The following is a 20,118-nucleotide window of genomic DNA, read 5'->3' on the forward strand; positions in this document are numbered from 1 at the left end:
ACCCTTGCCCCCCCCCTCTTGCCCCCCCCCATATGAAATCAGAGAAAAGTATATTCTTATAGGCCTAATATATAAATCGTTTAAGGCTGCATAAAATGCTGCCGTAAAAAGGAAAACTTTTATTCATATATCAGTAGGCCCTATGTGGACTATAACATGAAAAATGCATGGAAACGCGCGCGCGATCGTATTGGCGGTAAATGTTTGTTGTGGTTTTGCGGTTACAGAGATTGCAGGGTGTGACAAAGTTCTGTTAAATATATGTGGTGGTCTGAACGCAGACCAATAGCTCTGTTAACACAACTTAGTCAACTCATGGAGGTAGAAATTTCTACCTTCATGGTCAGATGCACTACAGAGAAATTTACTACAGCAAAATGGCCAGCGAAAAAAAAGGTTGCTTAAACCATTTCTTCTCCTTTGAAGCAAGCGGTGCAATTGAGAGGTAGGCCTATTTTAAATATCCATTTCATAACTAAAATGTGATTATTAAACACCCACAATTTCAATCCTGTATTTTTTTTGATGGCTTACACTTGTTACAATAAGGCCGAGTAAAAAAAAGAAACACGTTTAGTGTCTGGGTTTCTCAAAAAAAGGAAGGAGGGGCTTTTTATTTACTATTTCAAGATTGCCGCCATGAATGTCAAATATCAATTGGTTTTTTTCTGCTGCTGAAATACACAAAACATTAATGAAACAGTTTGGTCAAGGCATTCAGACAAGACATTCAGATTTTGTTTTTGCTGAGATCATTTAAAATAACCCTTTTTCAAAAAAAAATGTGCATAAAAAAAACCTAAGAAAAAAAAGGAGGTGTCCTGTAAAAAGGCGGGTGGGGACCGGTGGGGACGCTAAAAATTTCTGTTTTTCTATTTTTACTTGGCCTAATATTATTATGTTTTGGGTATTTACACACCCACTGAGCCTATTTGAGAATGCCGTGTACAACTCTAAATTGGTACTTGGTGATCACAGTTGGTAATTTAAAAAAGTTTTATCTTATACAAAATGACATGTTCTCTAAGATTTTGTTGTTTTCGCAATCTTTTGTTACCTGCTGACTATGTAGACTGTTTTAGAACTGCATTGGTGTGTATCAACTATATATCAGTTAACATATTTAATAATAATCTTGCACTTCTTTGGCCCCCCCCCCCCCAAATTTAATCTTTGCCCCCACTTGCCCCACCAAATGAAAATGTCTAGTTACGCCGCTGGCACCAAGGCAATGACCAGCGGACATGAAGGCAATCACCATTCGTTGCCTCCGTGAGGCATCAGGGCTGATTGAGAATATTGATTCTCTGAAAGAACTGAATACTTCTTAACATAAATCTAAGGATCATTGCATTTTAAAGAACCCAATGGAAATATTGGTTTTATTGGGGTGTCCTTATTTTTGAGCCATATATTTATCTCATGTTCTAAATCAGTTTATCTTACTTCATCATCTTTCCTCCCCTTGTTGTGTATGTGTTTTTGACAGGTTTTTATCAAAATAAGTTCAATTCAAATCAAATCAAATCAAATCAAATCAACCACCTATACCTGTTTATTCTTCTTCGACAACCTTAACATTGACACGATGCCAAGCCGTATTCATCAGTCCCCGGACATTCCAGATTCCCTTCATTGTATCTGGCTGTACGTTATGAGACGAATCAATAGCCTTGCAGTAGATATCCAACTTGCCTTTGTGATCCTTTGGAATGGGTATCTCCGCCTCCCACTGTGTCCAGGCCCAGACGCGTTGGATCTTTTGACCGGCATCTTTCAGCTCCGCAACATGCCATTTCTGGCCACCATCCACGGAGACATCCACGCGCAGAATCCCGCGTCCACCTCCGCTCCACGCATACCCCTTGACGGTTACTTTCTCCTCGTCCACGTCAACACTGCTGCCTTCTTTCGGATAACAGATTGCTGACTGGACGGGGTACTCTTGAACGGGCGGTGCTGTATCATAGTTGAGCTGTCCAAATTCTACGGACGGATTGAAGCTCTTGTAGTCTTTCTGCTGCCAGTGACTGGGACTCTCTTTGTCGCTGACGATGACCTTCGAGAGCCATTTGACGCTTCGTGCTCCTATGTTACCTGGAATGATGACTCTCAGTGGATGACCGTGATCGGCTGGGATGTCCTGACCGTTCATTTTGTAGGCCAGGAGGACGTCACGGTATGGATTCATGGCCACCGACAACGGGATAGAAGAGCCGTAGCTGCCACCATTGGGGTCTTTATCCAACCCTTCAAACTGAACATAAGCAAACTTAGCCTCGTCTTCCTCTGTTAGACCCGCCTTGAGTAGAACATCTCTCAGCATCACCCCAGTCCACTCAGCAGTGCTGATCGCTCCAAACTTCCAAGACAGACCTTTGACGGTTTTGTAGTTGGACATTTGACTGCGGCGATTTCCAGCACACTGCATGGTTCCGGTGATGGTATGCTCCTTGTATTTCTTCAATTCATCCACAGATAGCTTGATGGTCTTCTTTCCTGGGACCTCGACGTCGAGCTTGAAGTTCTTCTTGTCGAACTCAGGGACTGGGAGGTGATTACGGACAAAGAAGAGCTCATTGGGTGTGATGAAGCTATCAATGAGAAGCTCTGGTGGGGGTTCGGCGTTGAAAGGCTTCTTGGAGTTGACAGTGAGTGCTGGGTGTCGGTACGGCTCGTTGGCAAATGGATCATTTACGTCCTTCTTCTGTATCCTCTCATCATCTTTGTAGTTTCCGATGCGTAAGGTTTCCAGTAGAGCAAGCGTTTCATCGCTCTGATGCACAGCATACAGAGCCCAGAACGGTTCAAGAGAGCCACCTACAAATCGATAATAAAAAAACACAGCGATGAAAATAAACCTGGGCTCGATCTCCAAAAGCATTCAGATTCATCTGAAGATGAGTTGTCAGTAAAGTAAATATGTATTCATCACACTATGCTCAGCAGTTAAGATTGATTTGCAGAGGTTTAGATCAATCTAGCCTCTATGTGACATCAACCTTTGTTTATTAAATGGCCATTTTGTATGCCTCTTTTGTTAATTTACTTAATATAATTGTCTATTTCCTGCATGCACTTCTGTATTTTTCGTCTTTCTGTAATATGGAAATAAATGTTGTTTGAATGAACCCTCATGTGTTATAAATGCACTGTATACTATTTTCGGGTCCGGTCAGCTGGTGGCGGAAAACAAATCGACAAACTACTCCAACAGGAATCAAATGAATGATCCCCCATTCTAGAGTAGATGTCATACTTGGGCCCAATTCATAGAGCTGCTTCAAGGCACTGGACACTCTTGGTAATTACTCAAAATAATTGTTAGCATAAAAACTTACTTGGTAACGAGCGATGGAGAGCTGTTGATAGTATCAAACATTGTGAGAAACGGCTCCCTCTGAAGTAATGTAGTCTTTGAGAAAGAAGTTATTCTCACTAAAATATTGACATATCAATAAAGACTCGGCTAGGGTCTAAACGCCAGGCCCTTAACATTTTTTTTGCATTTAAAATATTTGAATTGATTTCAGAATCAGCCGAGGTCTCGAATTCAAGCATCTGAAAGCACACAACTTGAGCGACAAGGGTGCTTTTTCTTCCATTATTCTCTGGCAACTTCGACGACCGATTGAGTTCAAATTTTCACAGGTTTGTTATTTTATGCATATGTTGAGATACACCAAGTGAGAAGACTGGTGTCCAGTGCCTTTAAAGGGAAGGTATAGGTTTGGTTTAATTGATGGCATTAAAAACCTTTTGATCAGAGGCCAACATCAGCTTTCAATAGGATAAGGTGTTTTAAAAACAATTCAATTCAAATTAATGTAAAACAGCATCATTATTTATGCCCCTAATTTTGAATCTGAGAAGCAATAAGACTGTTTTTTAATTAATTATAAAAATGTGTGTTCCTATCGCGATATCTCAAATACACGGCAAATGAAATATAATAACCAGAGTGTATTACTGCTAGGCAAAATTTAGCAGAATACCAGTCACAGATATAATAAGAAGTGCAATGGTACTTTGGCTGGTACCCAAAAATTCTGGAAAGCACAGTTTGTTTGCGCTTAGCTACTTTTAGCTAATTTTAATGTGAACATCAACGTTTATGTAGGATTAACACAACCAAATGTTCCATTAACCAAAGTCTATTTCTGCTAGAAAAAATTGAGCAGAATACCAGTCACATATATAACAAGAAGTGGAATGGTATTTTGGCTGGTACCCTTTAATTCTGGTAAGCACATTTCATTTGCGCTAAGCTACTTTTTGTGCTTTTTAGGCACAGTTGAATGATTGACACTGGATTGGTCAACTTGCTGTAAAATTAGTTTCAAATTTTAGAGAGGGTTAATTGTTAATAATAATAATAATAATAACTGTATATTAAACATACAGAGCCCTTTTCCGAAGGATACAAAGCGCTAGGGAGATGCAACCAAAAACCAAAATGAGAATAACAAAAAAAAACATTTAAAGGCAGTGGACACTATTGATAATTGTCAAAGACTAGCCTTCACAGTTGGTGTATCTCAACAAATGCATAAAATAACAAACCTGTGAAAAATTGGGCTCAATCGGTCATCAAAGTTGCGAGATAATAATGAAAGAAGGAGACACCCTTGTCCCACGAAGTTGTGTGCGTTTAGATGGTTGATTTCGAGACCTCAAGTTGTAAACCCGAGGTCTCGAAATCAAATTCGTGGAAAGTTACTTCTTTCTCAAAAATTATGGCACTTTAGAGGGAGCCGTTTCTCACAATGTTTTATACCATCAACCTCTCCCCATTACTCGTCACCAAGAAAGGTTTTATGCTAATAATTATTTTGAGTAATTACCAATAGTGTCCACGGCCTTTAAAAGCCACATAATCAAAAACACATTAGATGGAACTATTAAACAGATGTGTTTCTGAGAATACTTTAAAGTGTTCTACTGAAGAAGCGTTCCCGACATTAGTTGGGAGTGAGTTCCAGTTGGGGGGACCAGCGATGGAAAATGCACAGTCTCCAAACTTCCTGGAGGATCGAGGTACTACCAATAACTACAAGGGGCATTGAAAAGGTACTTTCTTCAAACTGGTTATTTTTATCTTACCTCCAGCCAACATGATTTTGTCCCCTCCAGGATGATTAGCCACAAATGAAGTCACATCATAGACGCCATTTTTATACGTCATCCAGATTCCAGTTTCTGGTGAATTGTGTTTTTCAACATCGTCATGGTTGTACTCTGGTAGCCCCTTGATGACTTTCCCTATTTATGAAACAATAAATAACTCACTGAATCAATGAATGTTTTATATATAAAAAAAATTGTGCTTTTTAAATTTTTGTTTGTCCACTTGTTTGTCTGTTTGTCTGTCCTGTAAGGCATCACTCCTCAAGCTCTGTTTTTTTATTTTAAGTACTCTTACCTGCTGACTGTGCAGCCTCTTTTTTCTCGGCACACTTGGAACTGTTCACAAAGGCACTCAATCCAATTCCTAAAGTGAACAATTATAGACAATATTTGATACCTTGTTTAAATGGTGTTATCATTAATGGAGCTTATCATCTCAAATAGGATCTTTTTGGGAGCCAGACCATTCAAAATATTAACAACATTTCCACAACATTACAACAATGTACATTTTTTCATTCTTATTTCATCTTATTTATTCTGGGTATGAAGCCAAGGACAAAAGAAAAGTTAATCACTGATACTAGCCAAGAAACCAATGGAGAGAAGACAAGGGAGATGTGGGAGGATTTCACCACAGAGAATTAATCCGGAGAAATCCAAGTAGTCACGTAGGGATTGGTGACCAAACCCAAATAGTGCCACGGCTTGATTCGAACTGGGGTCCTAAAGACGGAACGCCTGAAGTGCTGTTGTATGAGTCAACAACGGAACTACCTAATTTTTTTTATGGGGGGGGGGGGGTAATATCGGAAAAGTTTCCGTATGGCGCCACCACTTTTTCATTCGAAATAAAATAATATAGTATCTAATTTACCTGATTGATATATCCCTTTTTGTAAAAATGAGTGAAAAAGTGGTGGCGCCATGCGGAAAGTTATCCGTAATATCTAGCACAAGCATAATTGCAATAATCTTACCCCTGCGTACCAACTACTCGTAGAACTATTTCAGTTTCGTCCGCTATCGTCTCCCGGAACGGAACTCATAAACAGTGCAAAAATGTTGATGATATTTAAATTAAATGTCTATTTAACTGATTAAATAATATTAAACTTTTTTGTTTTTTTTAAGACAGGAGAAAGGAAAGGAGGACAAGATTATTTTGTTAGAAAGATAGGCCAATGTGTGTTAACCACCAGAACATTCTTGTATTTTTTTTAATAACAGTTTTTCTTTCTGTTTATCATCAAATTAACTGCTTGATTTTATCGCTGCAATGGTAAAAGTACCTCCAATAACTGCCGCAGCTCCAGCCATCAGTAACCCCGATGATGTTCCCCATTTACCGGGGTCCGAGCTGTCTTCTCCCGCAGCACCATGGCCGTGAAACCCACGTTGTTTACCCTCAAAGTTTGCGTTGCATTTTGTTGACGTGGCCACCACCAGTTCAAATCTTTTTGAGTCCCTAATTGGTAAGAGATTGCGTCGGGTTAAACGGCAACACCCAACGGCAACTCTGCTACCAAGTAACAGTAGTTGAGACATTTTATGGGAAGAAATCCAGACAAAAATACAACAAGTGGAATATTTTGGCAACTCCCACCAGTTTGTATAGTCTGCTGATAATGCATTGTCAGAAGTAGCGCCCTCTTGTGGACTAACCCCGACATTAGATTTTCTTGAAATATCCTTCATTAGACTTGCCTCCAGGCCTACATGTATTATTTATCTGGTGTCTGACTGGTTTTAAACAAAAAATTCACTTGTCAAATCTATTTTTTTTTTGTCTTATGGAGTTCCATTCCACTGTGATGAATACCAAATGTTTTTTTTTTTTTTTTTTTTTTTTTGGGGGGGGGGAGGGCGTGACTGAAACTAAATTGTTAACAATGGTAAAACCGCCCTCAAAATGTTGTGGTTTCTTGTTATTCTAAGATCACCTCTTGGTAAATTAAATTTGTTTTTTTTTCCATTTAAAAGTTTCCAAGGCATACTATGGATAAGAATATAACATATTCTATTCTATCTAGACAACTTCTCTGTAGCTTTTCTCAAAATGAACTATTTTTAGTAAAGCTATACGCAAATAATAAACAACACAAATCAATTAAAGGAAAAATATAGATCATGGGAAGATTGCAGGCGGGTTTAATGAGTCAATTTGCATAGTACAGAAAATACACATTGGGGGAAAAACATTATTGTCATCTTGGCAATTCATGGTTTGAAATGTAGAAAGAAAAAAAATACTAACAATAAAAGTTATGTCTACAAATCCCCGACTATACTTGATCGTTATTTTGTTCTAATTTATCTATAATTATCGGTTGTTGCACAAAAGTACAAAATCAAGTGAGCATTTAAGAACATATTTTGAATTCTTATTGACTAGAGTTTACTCCTGATTATTTTGTTCACAGAGATGCTCAAGCAGAAAATAATGCTTAGCACATTTCTGCTAAGCAAAAAACAACAGGCTGCCAGTGGCAGATGGTACATGTGCCATAGAATTCAAGCTGGTAACCGTATTTGCTAAGCAATAGTGGTTATGCTTAGTGACTTTTTTGTGCTTAATAAGCAGCTCTATAAAATTGGAACCAGTTCACTTTACAACGCTTGTATCCTCTGTTGCACTAAGCAGGGTTTTCATTTCAACAGAGTACACTCAAAGCAGTGTAAAGAAACCAACCTACTATTTACAGAAATCCAAAAATTATAACTTTTGTGTGTCAACTTATTATACAAGTCTTAAACGAGACAAACACAAAACATCAAAACCATATTGACATACTGAATTCATAACCAAAATTAATAGTTATTTATTACAAGCTGTCCCCAATTCCCATTCTAATACTTAGTATTTGTATAATTATAAGTAATTTATTGTTTTTATTATTAGTTTTCCCCAGTACTCAATACAATGCAAGGTACACTAGAGAACACTCCATTCCCCAACATGCTTCTGCATATTCAAACCACTTCAAAAATACTCAAGAGTTTGTCATAATGCAGCAGAAGGTTATTCAAACTAAACTACATTTTTTTTACCCAAACAATAACTATATTTAAATCTTTCAATTTACATAAAGGTAGATTAGGTGGTTCTGAAAACAAAGGGTTGCATTCTAAAACTACATGCCGGTGCTGTTAATCCTGATTATTAAACAAAAAGTTAAAAAGGGCTAATTCTATAACGAAATAGTCACAAAATGATTGAGATACATGGGGGGCTTTTGCCCAACCTCAATTTAGGCTGGTTCCAGTGTGTTTGATGCTGAACCACTGTATGTAACATGAACAAACTGCTCCAAAATTAAAGATGGAGCCCAACCAGCTGAAGCTTGAGCCCAAGTCATATCCAAAATGGCCGCTACAGTTATGGCTACGACTGTTGTCAAGGCTGTTGCTAAGGACATCCCATACTTCAACGCATGATGTCGAAATCCAGCAGTAGCCATAGCTGAGGCCGTCAATTTGGACATGGAACAAGTTTGGAAAATGCCCATAAGTTTACAGTTAACCTTCACTTTCCTGAGCTTGACAAATTATTCAGGGCTTTCATATCACTTGAAAAAAACAAAAAAACAACAACAAAACATTGACATGGAAGTGAAGTGTTTTACAACGCATACAAGTCAAAAATGATGAATTAAAAGAAAAAAGGGAAAAAACAGTTTATTTACTTGTTTTGAATCTCATAAATTTGGTCAACAAACACCCTCATGCCAACGAAAAATACTGCAAATTCCTTTTAAGTACAGATTCCGAAAGACTGAGGCTGCGTCGGTTGGCCTCTCTCTTTCAAAAAGATTTATCACTGGGTCATGCATTCCTATCTTATCCAAGCCTAAACAATTTGGGCTGGAGTGACATAGGAGAGAAGAATATTGAAAGATTGAAGCAACATCCTAACTGCCTACTGTCAGAGGCACACAAAATACAGGCCACAAATAAAACAACAATTACAAGAAAACTCCATTAAAGAAAAAAACCCGAAACAATACATCCTTTTTTTCTTTACCAACTCACACCTGTTACCCCCATGTATTTCCTTAACAGTGAACCCAAATGCTTTTCATTGAATTACAAGCCAGTGGTGCTGCTGATCAACCGCTCATCCAATACCTTAAATGACCCAAGTTATGACAATTTAAACAGACTCACTCTCTGAAAAAAGAAGATGCATAGTTTCAGAATTTCAGCGGCCGGAATTTTAACTCAATTTCTTTAATGGAGGTTTCCGTTAATGATGTGATTCAGTATTTGTTTATTGTAGATTTGCTGTACATTGCCCTGATGAGGATGTACAGTTTCTAATTCTAAAATAATTAAAGACTTTTTCAAGAGGGCTCCAGCCTCAAGGAATTGTTTTAGATTGTCAGAGTTTTATTTAACAAATTACTTCATTGAGCTCATTTCGCTACAAATTTATTAGTGCAGGAAAAATTAGTTTGACAACCAAACAGTTTGTATCCACAGATTAAAGCCACTTAATTCTAATTACTGTTTACTCTAAACAAAGTGTACCCAAAAAACCCCAACTATCAACAGAATATATATTTTCTTGCATTATTTGAATTGAGGTTCATTATGAACAAACTGTTAAAAAATTTGTTGTGAAATTACATTTCTTAATTGTGAAAATAAACGTTCATATGAATTATGAAGGCAATAATAGTAAACTCTAAACAAAAAGAATTCATGAAATGATTATACATTAAAGAGTGGATCAACATTTGAGAATCAAGTGTAAAATCCATTGTATTAGCTTAAACAAGATTATTTTAACATCCAAGGAAAGGGTAGAAATTTAACATTTAAACTCTTCTACATCAAACTTGCCCTGGGCCCAATTTCATGGCACTACTTACCATAAGCATAGTATTGGTGCTTACGGAAGCAGGAAATTTCGTGCTTAGCATATTTCACAGGTTTTCAGGAATTTATGTTTGTGCGAAGTCCTTCATGACTAGGCATTCGTTGCTCAAACAAGCGCAGAAATTCAGCGCTTAACCCTGTAAGCAAAGAATGGTGAGACAGTGCAGAGCCATGAATTTGGGATCTGATGCTTTCAGGAATTTCCATTTGACTTGGCTATCATAAATTTAGATTTATTCAATGTTTCATAGAGCCCTTGCATATGGCGTCACAAAATGGCTCCCTCACTGGCGATTGATTTCTACGGCACATGCACGCACACACTTACGCACCAAGCTTATAGACGCCATGTTGTAGGGCAGATATTTGAACGGTGACGTCATGTTCAATACGGTCTATTGAGACTAATATAAAAATAAACGCAATAATACGGGAAATCAAGCTATATCTGGATTTGCTGGTTATAAAGCACCATTTGAAACAACCAATGCAAAGTTATAATTAATTGTGGGCGGTTGTCTTTACTACTGGACAAGACATCAAATCTCATCATGCAATTTTACAGCTGGGTTTTGTCACATTATCTTTGAGTTCTACACGAGCAAAAAAACAAAGACTCAAGCAAAGATTACAGCTTCTGGTAGTAAACTTAAAAACATTTTGTACAACGACGCCTAAAAGAGACAACCGGTTAACTGTCACAGCAATGTCTAACTCTTCCCTTCAGCAGACTACTTTGCCATTTATTATTTGCATTACTGTTGAATTCTGCGAGCATACATTTAGATATTTCAAAATGTGGCTAACGAATAAACTCTCAATTACGGGGCTCACCACTACCGTACAAATGATGAGGTAAGGCACTGCTTAAATCTTTTTTCCATAATCATAATTCATTTTTTAAACTCTTATTTGGTATAGTTTTTTTCTTTCTTTAAGATTTAGTTAATACATCTTAAATCTACAAACAAAAATGTTAACAATCACCATCAGTCGTAAACAGTAAATAAAAATGAGTAATTTTAAAGAATTTGTTTATAGTTAATCTTGCTTTTTATGCAAACGGAAATATATAACAAACTTGTAACCAATCCCATTACTATTATCCCTGAAATAACTAAATATCTAAACTAAGCAATGAACTATAAGTTGATAGTTATCTAACTAAGTGGTAAAACCAACTAACCGGGTTCAAAGCAAACTATAAACAGAGTATGTTGTACACAGGTCTGATTCCATGATGATGTATACTGGATATCAGAGAACTGTTTAACGTCACATCACTGCACTGACAACACTTCAGATATCATCAGTTTAGCAAAACATGCAAAAGCAGTTCTATTGGTTGAATTGCTTCGCGCAGACTACGCGCACGTTTGTTCAACCAATCGAGGGTGCGCATTGTTAGCGTGATTGTTATCGTTTTCGTTTATTGCTTCAGTGTGACTGGCCCTTTACTGTCCCAAATCCATCAATGTTTGCCACTCTGTTCTAAAACTCAACGCCCAAAAATGTGTGGACTGTGATAAGATTCATCAGCCTGGTCTCATGCCAAGAGTGGATGGCTAGAGTACAGAGCAAATCCATCAAATACAAGCAGTCCATGAGGTGGGTTGGGTAAAGTCAGGATCAAATGTGATTATTCTGCCTAAATCATACATTATATGCCGATATGCATTCGCTACTTGACTATGGCTGAGTAGGCAGAAAAACAAGTAGCAAGTAAAATGACTCAAGTGAAAGAGGTGCTCTCCGCGCGAACTGGTGGTTGCGCGACTACTGTGCGCTGCCCGACTATGGGGAGTAGAAGTCGGCAACCAGCAGTTCGCGCGAGAGCAGTGACAACTCAACTATCTCACCGCGTGGGACCATTAACGACTTGTCCACAAGTCTAATGTGGAAGTAGGCAAAAGTGAAAAGCCTGCAAAGGCCTCAGATGTGAATAGCCATAACTGAGCAAGCAATAAGTCTCAGGTTTGATAAGCCAGCAAAAGGCCTTAAGATGTGAGTAACCTCAACTGAGTAGCCATAAAAAAAGTGACATAAAAAAGGTTGAAGTATGTGAGTAACCTGCGAGATGCTTTAAGTGCGAGCAGCCAAATTTGAGTCGCCAGAAAAAGCCTTAGATGTGAGTGGCCAAATCTGAGTGACCATCAAAAAGCCTGAAATAGGCAACGGGAGGCCTCAGGTATGAGGAGCCAACTCTTTGCAGCCAGCTCAGTTTAAAATTGTACACTCTTTTTAAACGCTAAACAAGTGTGTTAGAGCGGACACAGTTGAGTGGTCTGTGAGGCTAAGCTGAGTAGTCCAACTTCATTCTGTATGACACCAGAATGAGTATTTAAATCCTTGAGAAAAAATTTGAGTTTTAGATGCGAGTAACATGGTCTTGAACCGGGAGACAACATGAAGTGCTTTTTGTAACCATTGTGATAGATGCTGAACAAGACTCCATTAAATATTTATTAAGTTCATATAAATTGTTGTTTTGTTGTTATTTGTTACTTTAAAATCGCAACATTGCTCCAATAACATTTATTCATTCAATGAAAATATAAAACAGCTACACTGTCACTTCAATGCTGCACATCTTAAATCTATTTTACAAATAATTTATTGGAAAGAAAGTTGATTTTAAAAGGGTGGTACGAATTAACCATTGGAGGGAGGATGGAGGTTCATAAATTTCCCCCTGGAAGCTTGAAGTCAATTAGGTTTGGGTCTTTGCTACTTATTAAAAAAAACCTAAAAAAAAACATATGTAGTTTGGTGACGAGAATGAAACAAAATATAAACATCAACTGACGAATATCTTATAAAACAATAAACTGCATTAAGATTGAAAGCATGTCTTGAACAAAAAAAGGCAAGACTTTCTTTCTGAATATTATGACTTCTTTATGGGAGTAAATGACACAATAAAAAGTGAACAATCTCACTGCTATCTACCAAAACACTTCAGCGACTTTGTAATGCTGCCACTGGTTGAAAAACCTGAGCAAGAACTTGGCCTTAGAGAAAAGAAGGCTTCGTTCGTCAAGCACCTGTTAGAATACTCATGGAGCATTGGAAGTAACAGTACCCCAGCCCAAACACCACACTCCGAGGCCCCCGTGAAAATAGCCAGAGACTGGCCTTGAGAATCTGGTAGTTACCAGTCGACCTTTGACCTTGCATGCCATAAAATTGGTGATGCATAACACACACACAAACACAAACTCTGTAATCAGGAACCTCCTATTGTCCCTCTTTTGTTTGTAGTCTGTTTGGCAACAACTCCCATTGGTTGTTGTACACAATCTCCAACTGGGGACCTTCACCCAACTGGGGACCCTATTTTCCTCTTTTGGTTGTACTTTACTTTTTGACAACAACTCCCATTCGTTTTGTACACAATGACCAACTGGGGACCCTCACCCAAGTGGGGACTCTTCTGTACATTGTAATGGGTCCCCAATTGGGATGTGTATGCCTACCCACACCCACCCAAGTGTGTAGTGTCACTATCAGTCTGGGCCCAACTTCATAGAGCAGTTTCCGAAGAAAGTTTTTCTTAACAAAGTTTTTGCTAAGCAAAACAAGTCAGAGACTGTGCATGTGACAAGGTACTTTGGCTGTTTACTTACCCTGGTAAGCATATTTTTGTTGCGCTTATCTACTTTTTTTGGCTTAAACGGCTCTATGATTATGGGCCCTGGTAGGTATGGGTCCTGGTATGTCAATCCAAAAAAAAACATTGGGTTTGTAAGACCAGTGCCATGCAGGTTAGACAGGGGACCAGTCTATGAGCACCCAACCCTGACTAATAAAATATCAGCATGAGTCAGGAAGGGGGGGAGGGGGAGAAAAAACATCTATGATACATTTGTGTAATATACATCTGTGTAAATATTCGTTGTATATTGATTTGAGAAGCCCACAGCATAACTTCTATCACACCAACTGGCCTACTAACAAAAAATGCCAGATCTCTCGTCCAACTCATCAGTTAAAACCAACAACAACAAACAGAAACAATAAAACCTAATGATCTAAATGTGAAAGAGCAGATCTCAAACAAGAAGTTCGGTACTAGAGGAAGAAAGGAAAAAAACAAAAATGGAAAAAAACAAAAACAAAAACAAGAACCCAACCAATATACACTCTTGCTACAGCTGTTGGCATCCAACTAAAAGTACCATGAATTCACCTTTGTATATAATAACTTTGTCATCAACTACACTGTACTATTTGTAAAGCTCTTACAAGTCGCTCTCACCATAGAGGGCGGTAGAGAAGGACATATAATCTAAAGCTCCGGGGCTGCCATCTGGTCCTTGGTAAGGGGCCATTCTGGCAATGCAGTACTCCGCTTGATCTGGGGGCAACTCGCGCATCAAATCTTCTTTCGTGATGTAGTTCTGTTGGAAAAGAGATATGAGTTTTGGTGATTACATTCAAATGAAGTCTGCAAGTTTGAAGATTTGTGTTCGGTCTTTGTTTGTGGGTTCAGTCTGAAATTATCCACAGCTTGGGTTTAGGCCGTAGCTGAATTGACGGCTACGACTGTTGCTGAGGGTGTTGCTAAGAGTCTCATTGCAGCGTTTTTTTAAAATAGACAAAAATTACTCAAAACATAAAATCGCAGGCACGGAATATTTTCGGAATACCGATGTGAATCGTTAAGGCCGGTTTATAGTCGGTCGCGCGGCGGAAATCTTGACGCGCGATAAAAAAAAAGACACAGTTTTTAGGCCTCAGCGATGACTATAAATTGTGTCGCTCGTCAAGATTTCCATCGCGCGACTGACTATAACCCGGCCTTAATGCTGTAGAAGTTCTAGAGTAGAGGGCATGACTTTCCAAACAGTTGGGTGACTTCACACTACTCTTTTTCCTGGGGGAAATCCCAGGGCATAACGGCTGGCCTTTTCACCCTTGGATCGCTTTAACCTAGCTTTACCCTCGATCTTACCTGGCCTATGGGCAAATCCTGGGGAGTAGCCACCCCTGCTCTGGAGTAGAAGGTAAGGGGTCAAACCCCAGGGTGTTCTTGAAAAGTGCAGTGTGAAAGGGACTGTGAGGGTGCTCTGACATAACAGTGGGGTAAAAAAAAAACAATCCCAGGACCTCCCTAGGGAATTGTTCCATGGTGATAAGAGATAGTGTTGAAAGGGCCTTACCTTATTTCCAGCCAGCACTTTGAAGGATCCCTTAACTTGTTCCGATGTATCGGTGTCCGTGGCCTCGCGGGACATATAATCCAAGAAGGCTTCAAACGTAACATGTCCGTCATGGTTGGGATCTACGCTATCCATGATGCGGTCAAACTCAGGGTTTCGTCCCGATTTGTCGTCAGGCGGGGAGAGACTGAGGGACATCAGGCACGATTTGAACTCAGTGCGGTCTAGCTTACCGGTGTGGTCCTGTGATTCAAACGGGTGCAACATAAGTAGGACTCTGTTACTGTGTCCGCTAAACCAGAATACAGTTCAATGTTCAATTAAATCTCTGCATTACACTAGTCTTTAAAATGAAGTCTGTCTTACCTTGTCGAATATATTAAACGATTGTCTGAACATCTCAAACTGCTCCTCAGTGATTCCCTTGGAGTCCCTCGTAAGGATCTGGTTCTCAATCTCGTTGATGAGACGCCTTACTGTTGTCATCAGCTGCTCATATCCAACACGAACTGTCTGTCAGTTAAAAAAAAAAAACATCTGATAATAAGTCAGGGATCAAAATTTAAACTGGACTATTTATCAAGCCCAAGGCCAGTGAAACTTCCTGGCGAAAAACTCAGCATAAAGAAGTGTCCTGCCTCGATTGCTAGAATTTCAGAAACCCAGTAAAAGGCAACAAACACAGCATAAATAAGTGTCCTGCCTATTTCCAGCGTTTCAAAAACCCAGTGAAAACACACAAATCAGTAAGGAGAAGGGTCTTACGAATAATACTAATATCTAGTTTTTATTAAGCGAAAAAAATGGGTGGAAAGAAAACAACTGTTTAGCTAGATGAGTTTGACCTATGACCTTACCTCCATAGTGTATTCCGTGTGTTCATTCTCAAAGATCATAGCTTCTTGTACTGACTGGTTGTACATCTCAAGCTCGTCCATGTGGTTCTTGTAATCGACGACCTACAACAAAAAGTTAATAATAAACTTGTTTAATGAAGAGACAATTAAAAAACCACAACAGCTACAAGTACTAAAGCTGAAAACAACAGTACGAATAACATCTCTACAGATGTACTTAAAGGAACATGTTGCCTCGGATCGGTCGAGTTGGTCTTTGAATAGCGTTTGTAACCGTTTGTTAAAAAATGCATATGATTAAAAAGATATTTTAAAAGTAGAATATAATGATCCACACAAGTAGCACTCGAAATTGCGTGGTTTTCCTTTTACCTCGTCGACAAACACGGTCGGCCATTTATGGGAGTAAAAGAAATTTGGGGGGTGTGAGGGATGAGTGGGGGGGGGGGGGGGAGGCAGGGGCAGATTGAGTTAAGTACTCACATCTCTTTCAATCCTCTTCAGGAGACTAAGATGGTCTTCTAGGACACCCTTCTCCTGGTACATGTTGTTCACTTTCATGGTGACATTCTCAATCCAAGGGCCGACCACGTTGGCCTTCTTGGCAAACTGGTAGCGTAGACGTTCATTGGCTGTGGGTACGCTCAGGAAAATAACAAGATTTCTAACACACTTTGTGAAGAGCGCACTCCTTTGAATATCCACAAGTCCCATGCCTGAGTTTTCCCTGGTTATGTTTTTTCACCAACATCTATAACCAGGGCATACCCCTTCTCTTTTTGATAAGTGCACTTGGTTCTTTAATGGCAGTGGACACTATTGATAATTACTCAAAATAATTATTGGCATAAAACCTTTCTTGGTGACGAGTAATGGGGAGAGGTTGATGGTATAACACATTGTGAGAAACGGCTCCCTCTGAAGTGCCATAGTTTTTGAGAAAGAAGTAATTTTCCACGCATTTGATTTCGAGACCTCAGATTTAGAACTTGAGGTCTCGAAAATCAACCATCTAAACGCACACAACTTCGTGTGACAAGGGTTACTTTTCTTTCATTATTCTCTCGCAACTTCGATGACCGATTGAGCTCAAATTTTCACAGGTTTGTTATTTTATGCATATGTTGAGATACACCAACTGTGAAGGCTAGTCTTTGACAATTACCAATAGTGTCCACTGCCTTTAATTTAAATGACACATGGGACCTACAGCCCCAAAGCAATAGTGGTTAAGTGTCTTGCTTATTAGGATGACAAGTGTCAGGACCAGGACTCGAACCTATACTCTGGTGATCAGAAACACCAAAGCTCGAGTCCAGGACGCTCAACCACTAAGCCATGTCAAACCACAGTGTACTCTATCTACATGCCTACAGGTTACAGTGATAGTTACTGTTATGAAATTCCTGGTTTCATTACTGCAACGATTAAAAATAAATGTAAACTCTGATATACTGCCACAAAAGGATACATTCCTGTTTGAGGAGTTCTGACTGTAGGGCGCTATCTCTCTCCGGTACTAGCCTCAACACCTCTTGCCACTTACTGACCAAATCCTGTAGAGAATCAAACAGAAATAATCAGTGGACAATTTTGGTAATTACTCAAAATAGTTATTAGCATAAAACCTTTCTTGGTAACAAGTAATGGGGAGAGGTTGATAGTGTAAAACATTGTGAGAAACGGCTCCCTCTGAAGTAACGTAGATTTTGAGAAAGAAGTAATTGTTCACGAATTTGATTTCCAGATCTCAGATTTAGAACTTGAGGTCTCAAAATCAAGCACCTGAAAGCACACAACTTTGTGTGACAAGGGTGTTTTTTTCTTTCACTATTATCTCGCAACTTCGACGACCAATTGAGCTCAAATTTTCACAGATTTGTTATTTAATGCATATGTTGAGATAAACCAAGTGAGAAGACTAGTGTTTGACAATTACCAATAGTGTCCATTGTCTTTAAGCACTGTACTTTCCTGAGCAATGTGAAGGAAAAAAATCCACAGGCAATTCACTCTGGTGAGATTCCAACACACGACCTTTGCATTGGTGGAGCAGATGCCTTACCACTAGACCCCCGAACTAGCCCCGGTAGCTAGGGAACTATCTGAATGTAATACATTATTTGTCTCCACTGCGTTGGATAGATAATGTGACAAAGAGGGGTGGTAGAAGTGTGCAAGAGCTGAGAATTGCGGCGATTAAAACAGAACAGGTGATGGTGGCGATTCCAAGAATGCGCCCCGTTACTATGTGAGGATGAGGCGGCCATGAACACAAGTCTATGCCAAATGAGGATCATCATTACCAATCATGTACTTTGTTTAAAAACATCTAATTTTCTTTATCCTCGATGCAAATTTAAAATCTATTACAGATCGTTGCGGTACCCGCTGCCAAAACATAGGATTCGAACTGCCTCTAGCTACCGGGCAATCTCGGTAGTCTAGTTGGTAAGACACTGCTCTAGAATTGCAAGGGTCGTGGATTCGAATCCCACCCGAGTAATATGCCTGTGATATTTTTTCACAGGACTCGGGAAAGTACTGAGTATACAGTGCTAACACACATCTGTGAATGGGTAAAACCACAAATTAATATTCTTCATCCCCGATGCAAATTTAACAATCTATTCTAAAAACATCTTCTACTCTTTGTCTAAACAACATACCTCTACACTGAGTGTTGAGTAAGGATTGGACTTGTCCATATTCAGGTCGTGTTCCGCAAACAGGTTCTTGATCTTGTTGCCGATCTCCACCAGATCGTCGAAGGCTAGCTGAGCGTCAGGAAGAGTTGCTTTGAAGTCTTCATGAGGTTGGATCAAACCCTGGAAAATATCCACAATAATTTACAATCAGTGAAAGAAATGCAGATACGAATTACTCTCAGATTGGTATATTCCAATTACAGATCATTCTTCATGTGTGGACATAACCGCTCCAGACTTTCGGCGATATTGCAAAAACGCTACCACCTTTGGATGTATCAACAGCAAATCCCAATTATTGGTGAAAAAAAAAACAGCTAAGAAACGTTTCATGCATGAAACATTTCTCAGGTTGTGTTTTCTAAATTACAGATCAGTCTTCCTGTCTGGACAAAAACGCTCTAGAGTTTTGGCGATATCGCAATAATGCAACACCTTTGAAAAAATCCACAGCAAATCACAATCAGTGAGAGAATGGCGTAGAAACATTTCTGCGTGAAATATTTCTCAGATCCTGAATTCTAAATTATGGATAATTCTGTGTGGACATAACTGCTCCAACACCCACTTCCACATACTTGGCCTGGTACAGGACCAACTCACTGGAAAATGTTCCATAGAGTAGGAGGGCTCAGGGCCATACACTTAAAGAATGAAATAAAACGAAAATCGATTGTCAACAGTTGCCATTTAAAAAAAAAAAAAGCTATTGTAGAAAAAATCTCTGACTAACTCTGATTTCATCCAGTGTGAACACTGAAGACATCAGGTTTTTTTGTCAACAAATACCACTTTTGAAAAAAACTTTCACGAATAAAGTCTCCATCTCTGACTTACTCTGATTTCATCCACAGTGTGAACACTGAAGACATCTACCAGGTCTTCATTGGCTCCCTCCATCCAATTGTTAAACGGTGCGGCCTTCTTGGCGAAGTCTAAGAACAGTGAGTCCACTCTTTGCAAAAGGTTTTCTATTTTCTGTGACAACGGAAAGAAGGTTTGGTGTTATAAATGGTTCCTCAAGGATGCGTTTACAGCCCCCTTAGTATATCATCTATTTATAAATACCCCATAGAGTTTCACTATTCCTATTCGTGGGGTGTTTAAATGTTTGATAATGACCAGCTTGAGCTGTAAGACCGGCTGGCTTCGCGTGTTAGGTGCGCAAGCTCATGTACGCCAACTTCACTTCTGCGGAACGCAATTCATAGCTATTAGTTACATCGCGTAATATAATGTGTGCACGCGCCTATACACACCACCTGACACACACAAAACGTTTTCACAACAGATTTTGAAAATTTGAAAAAATTCGCAAATTCGCACAGGAAACAAGTGGCAGATTGTCTAGAAATGTGACAAAAGGGCATTTATGAATGGGAA

The 20,118-nt window shown here is 39.1% G+C and overlaps 2 protein-coding genes across 5 annotated transcripts in view; both read right to left on the minus strand.

The window, feature by feature from the left end:
* Nucleotides 1–759: 759 nt before the first annotated feature.
* Nucleotides 760–6,760, minus strand: LOC117290440 (sulfite oxidase-like). Its single transcript, XM_033771857.1, has 4 exons — nucleotides 6,420–6,760; nucleotides 5,423–5,491; nucleotides 5,104–5,262; nucleotides 760–2,820 (listed from the first exon to the last, which is right to left on the minus strand). The coding sequence occupies exons 1-4, from the start codon at nucleotides 6,673–6,675 to the stop codon at nucleotides 1,556–1,558; spliced, it is 1,749 nt and encodes a 582-aa protein (XP_033627748.1). The 5' UTR covers nucleotides 6,676–6,760; the 3' UTR covers nucleotides 760–1,555.
* A 495-nt stretch (nucleotides 6,761–7,255) lies between these two features.
* The window catches only part of LOC117290418 (alpha-actinin-4-like), a 50,350-nt gene continuing 37,487 nt past the window's right edge, over nucleotides 7,256–20,118 (minus strand). For all 4 annotated transcript variants that reach the window (XM_033771844.1, XM_033771819.1, XM_033771827.1 and 1 more), the window contains 8 exons: nucleotides 19,573–19,713; nucleotides 18,697–18,855; nucleotides 17,499–17,583; nucleotides 16,511–16,659; nucleotides 16,028–16,129; nucleotides 15,537–15,683; nucleotides 15,171–15,413; nucleotides 7,256–14,408 (listed from right to left, as the gene is read on the minus strand). In XM_033771844.1, coding sequence (XP_033627735.1) covers nucleotides 14,250–14,408; nucleotides 15,171–15,413; nucleotides 15,537–15,683; nucleotides 16,028–16,129; nucleotides 16,511–16,659; nucleotides 17,499–17,583; nucleotides 18,697–18,855; nucleotides 19,573–19,713 — 1,185 coding nt within the window. In that variant the 3' untranslated portion in view covers nucleotides 7,256–14,249. The remainder of the gene's footprint in view (nucleotides 14,409–15,170; nucleotides 15,414–15,536; nucleotides 15,684–16,027; nucleotides 16,130–16,510; nucleotides 16,660–17,498; nucleotides 17,584–18,696; nucleotides 18,856–19,572; nucleotides 19,714–20,118) is intronic.

Source organism: Asterias rubens, chromosome 1 (genome assembly GCF_902459465.1).
Source record: "Asterias rubens chromosome 1, eAstRub1.3, whole genome shotgun sequence".
Taxonomy (NCBI): Eukaryota; Metazoa; Echinodermata; class Asteroidea; order Forcipulatida; family Asteriidae; genus Asterias; species Asterias rubens.

Bases quoted from the DNA above. Each gene is read 5' to 3' on its own strand.
- LOC117290440 (XM_033771857.1), bottom strand. From the start codon at position 6,675: ATGTCTCAACTACTGTTACTTGGTAGCAGAGTTGCCGTTGGGTGTTGC. The intron at 5,492-6,419 runs GTACTTTTACCA...TGTTCACTTTAG, and splicing joins AGCTGCGGCAGTTATTGGAG to GAATTGGATTGAGTGCCTTT. The intron at 5,263-5,422 runs GTAAGAGTACTT...TTTCATAAATAG, and splicing joins AGAGGCTGCACAGTCAGCAG to GGAAAGTCATCAAGGGGCTA.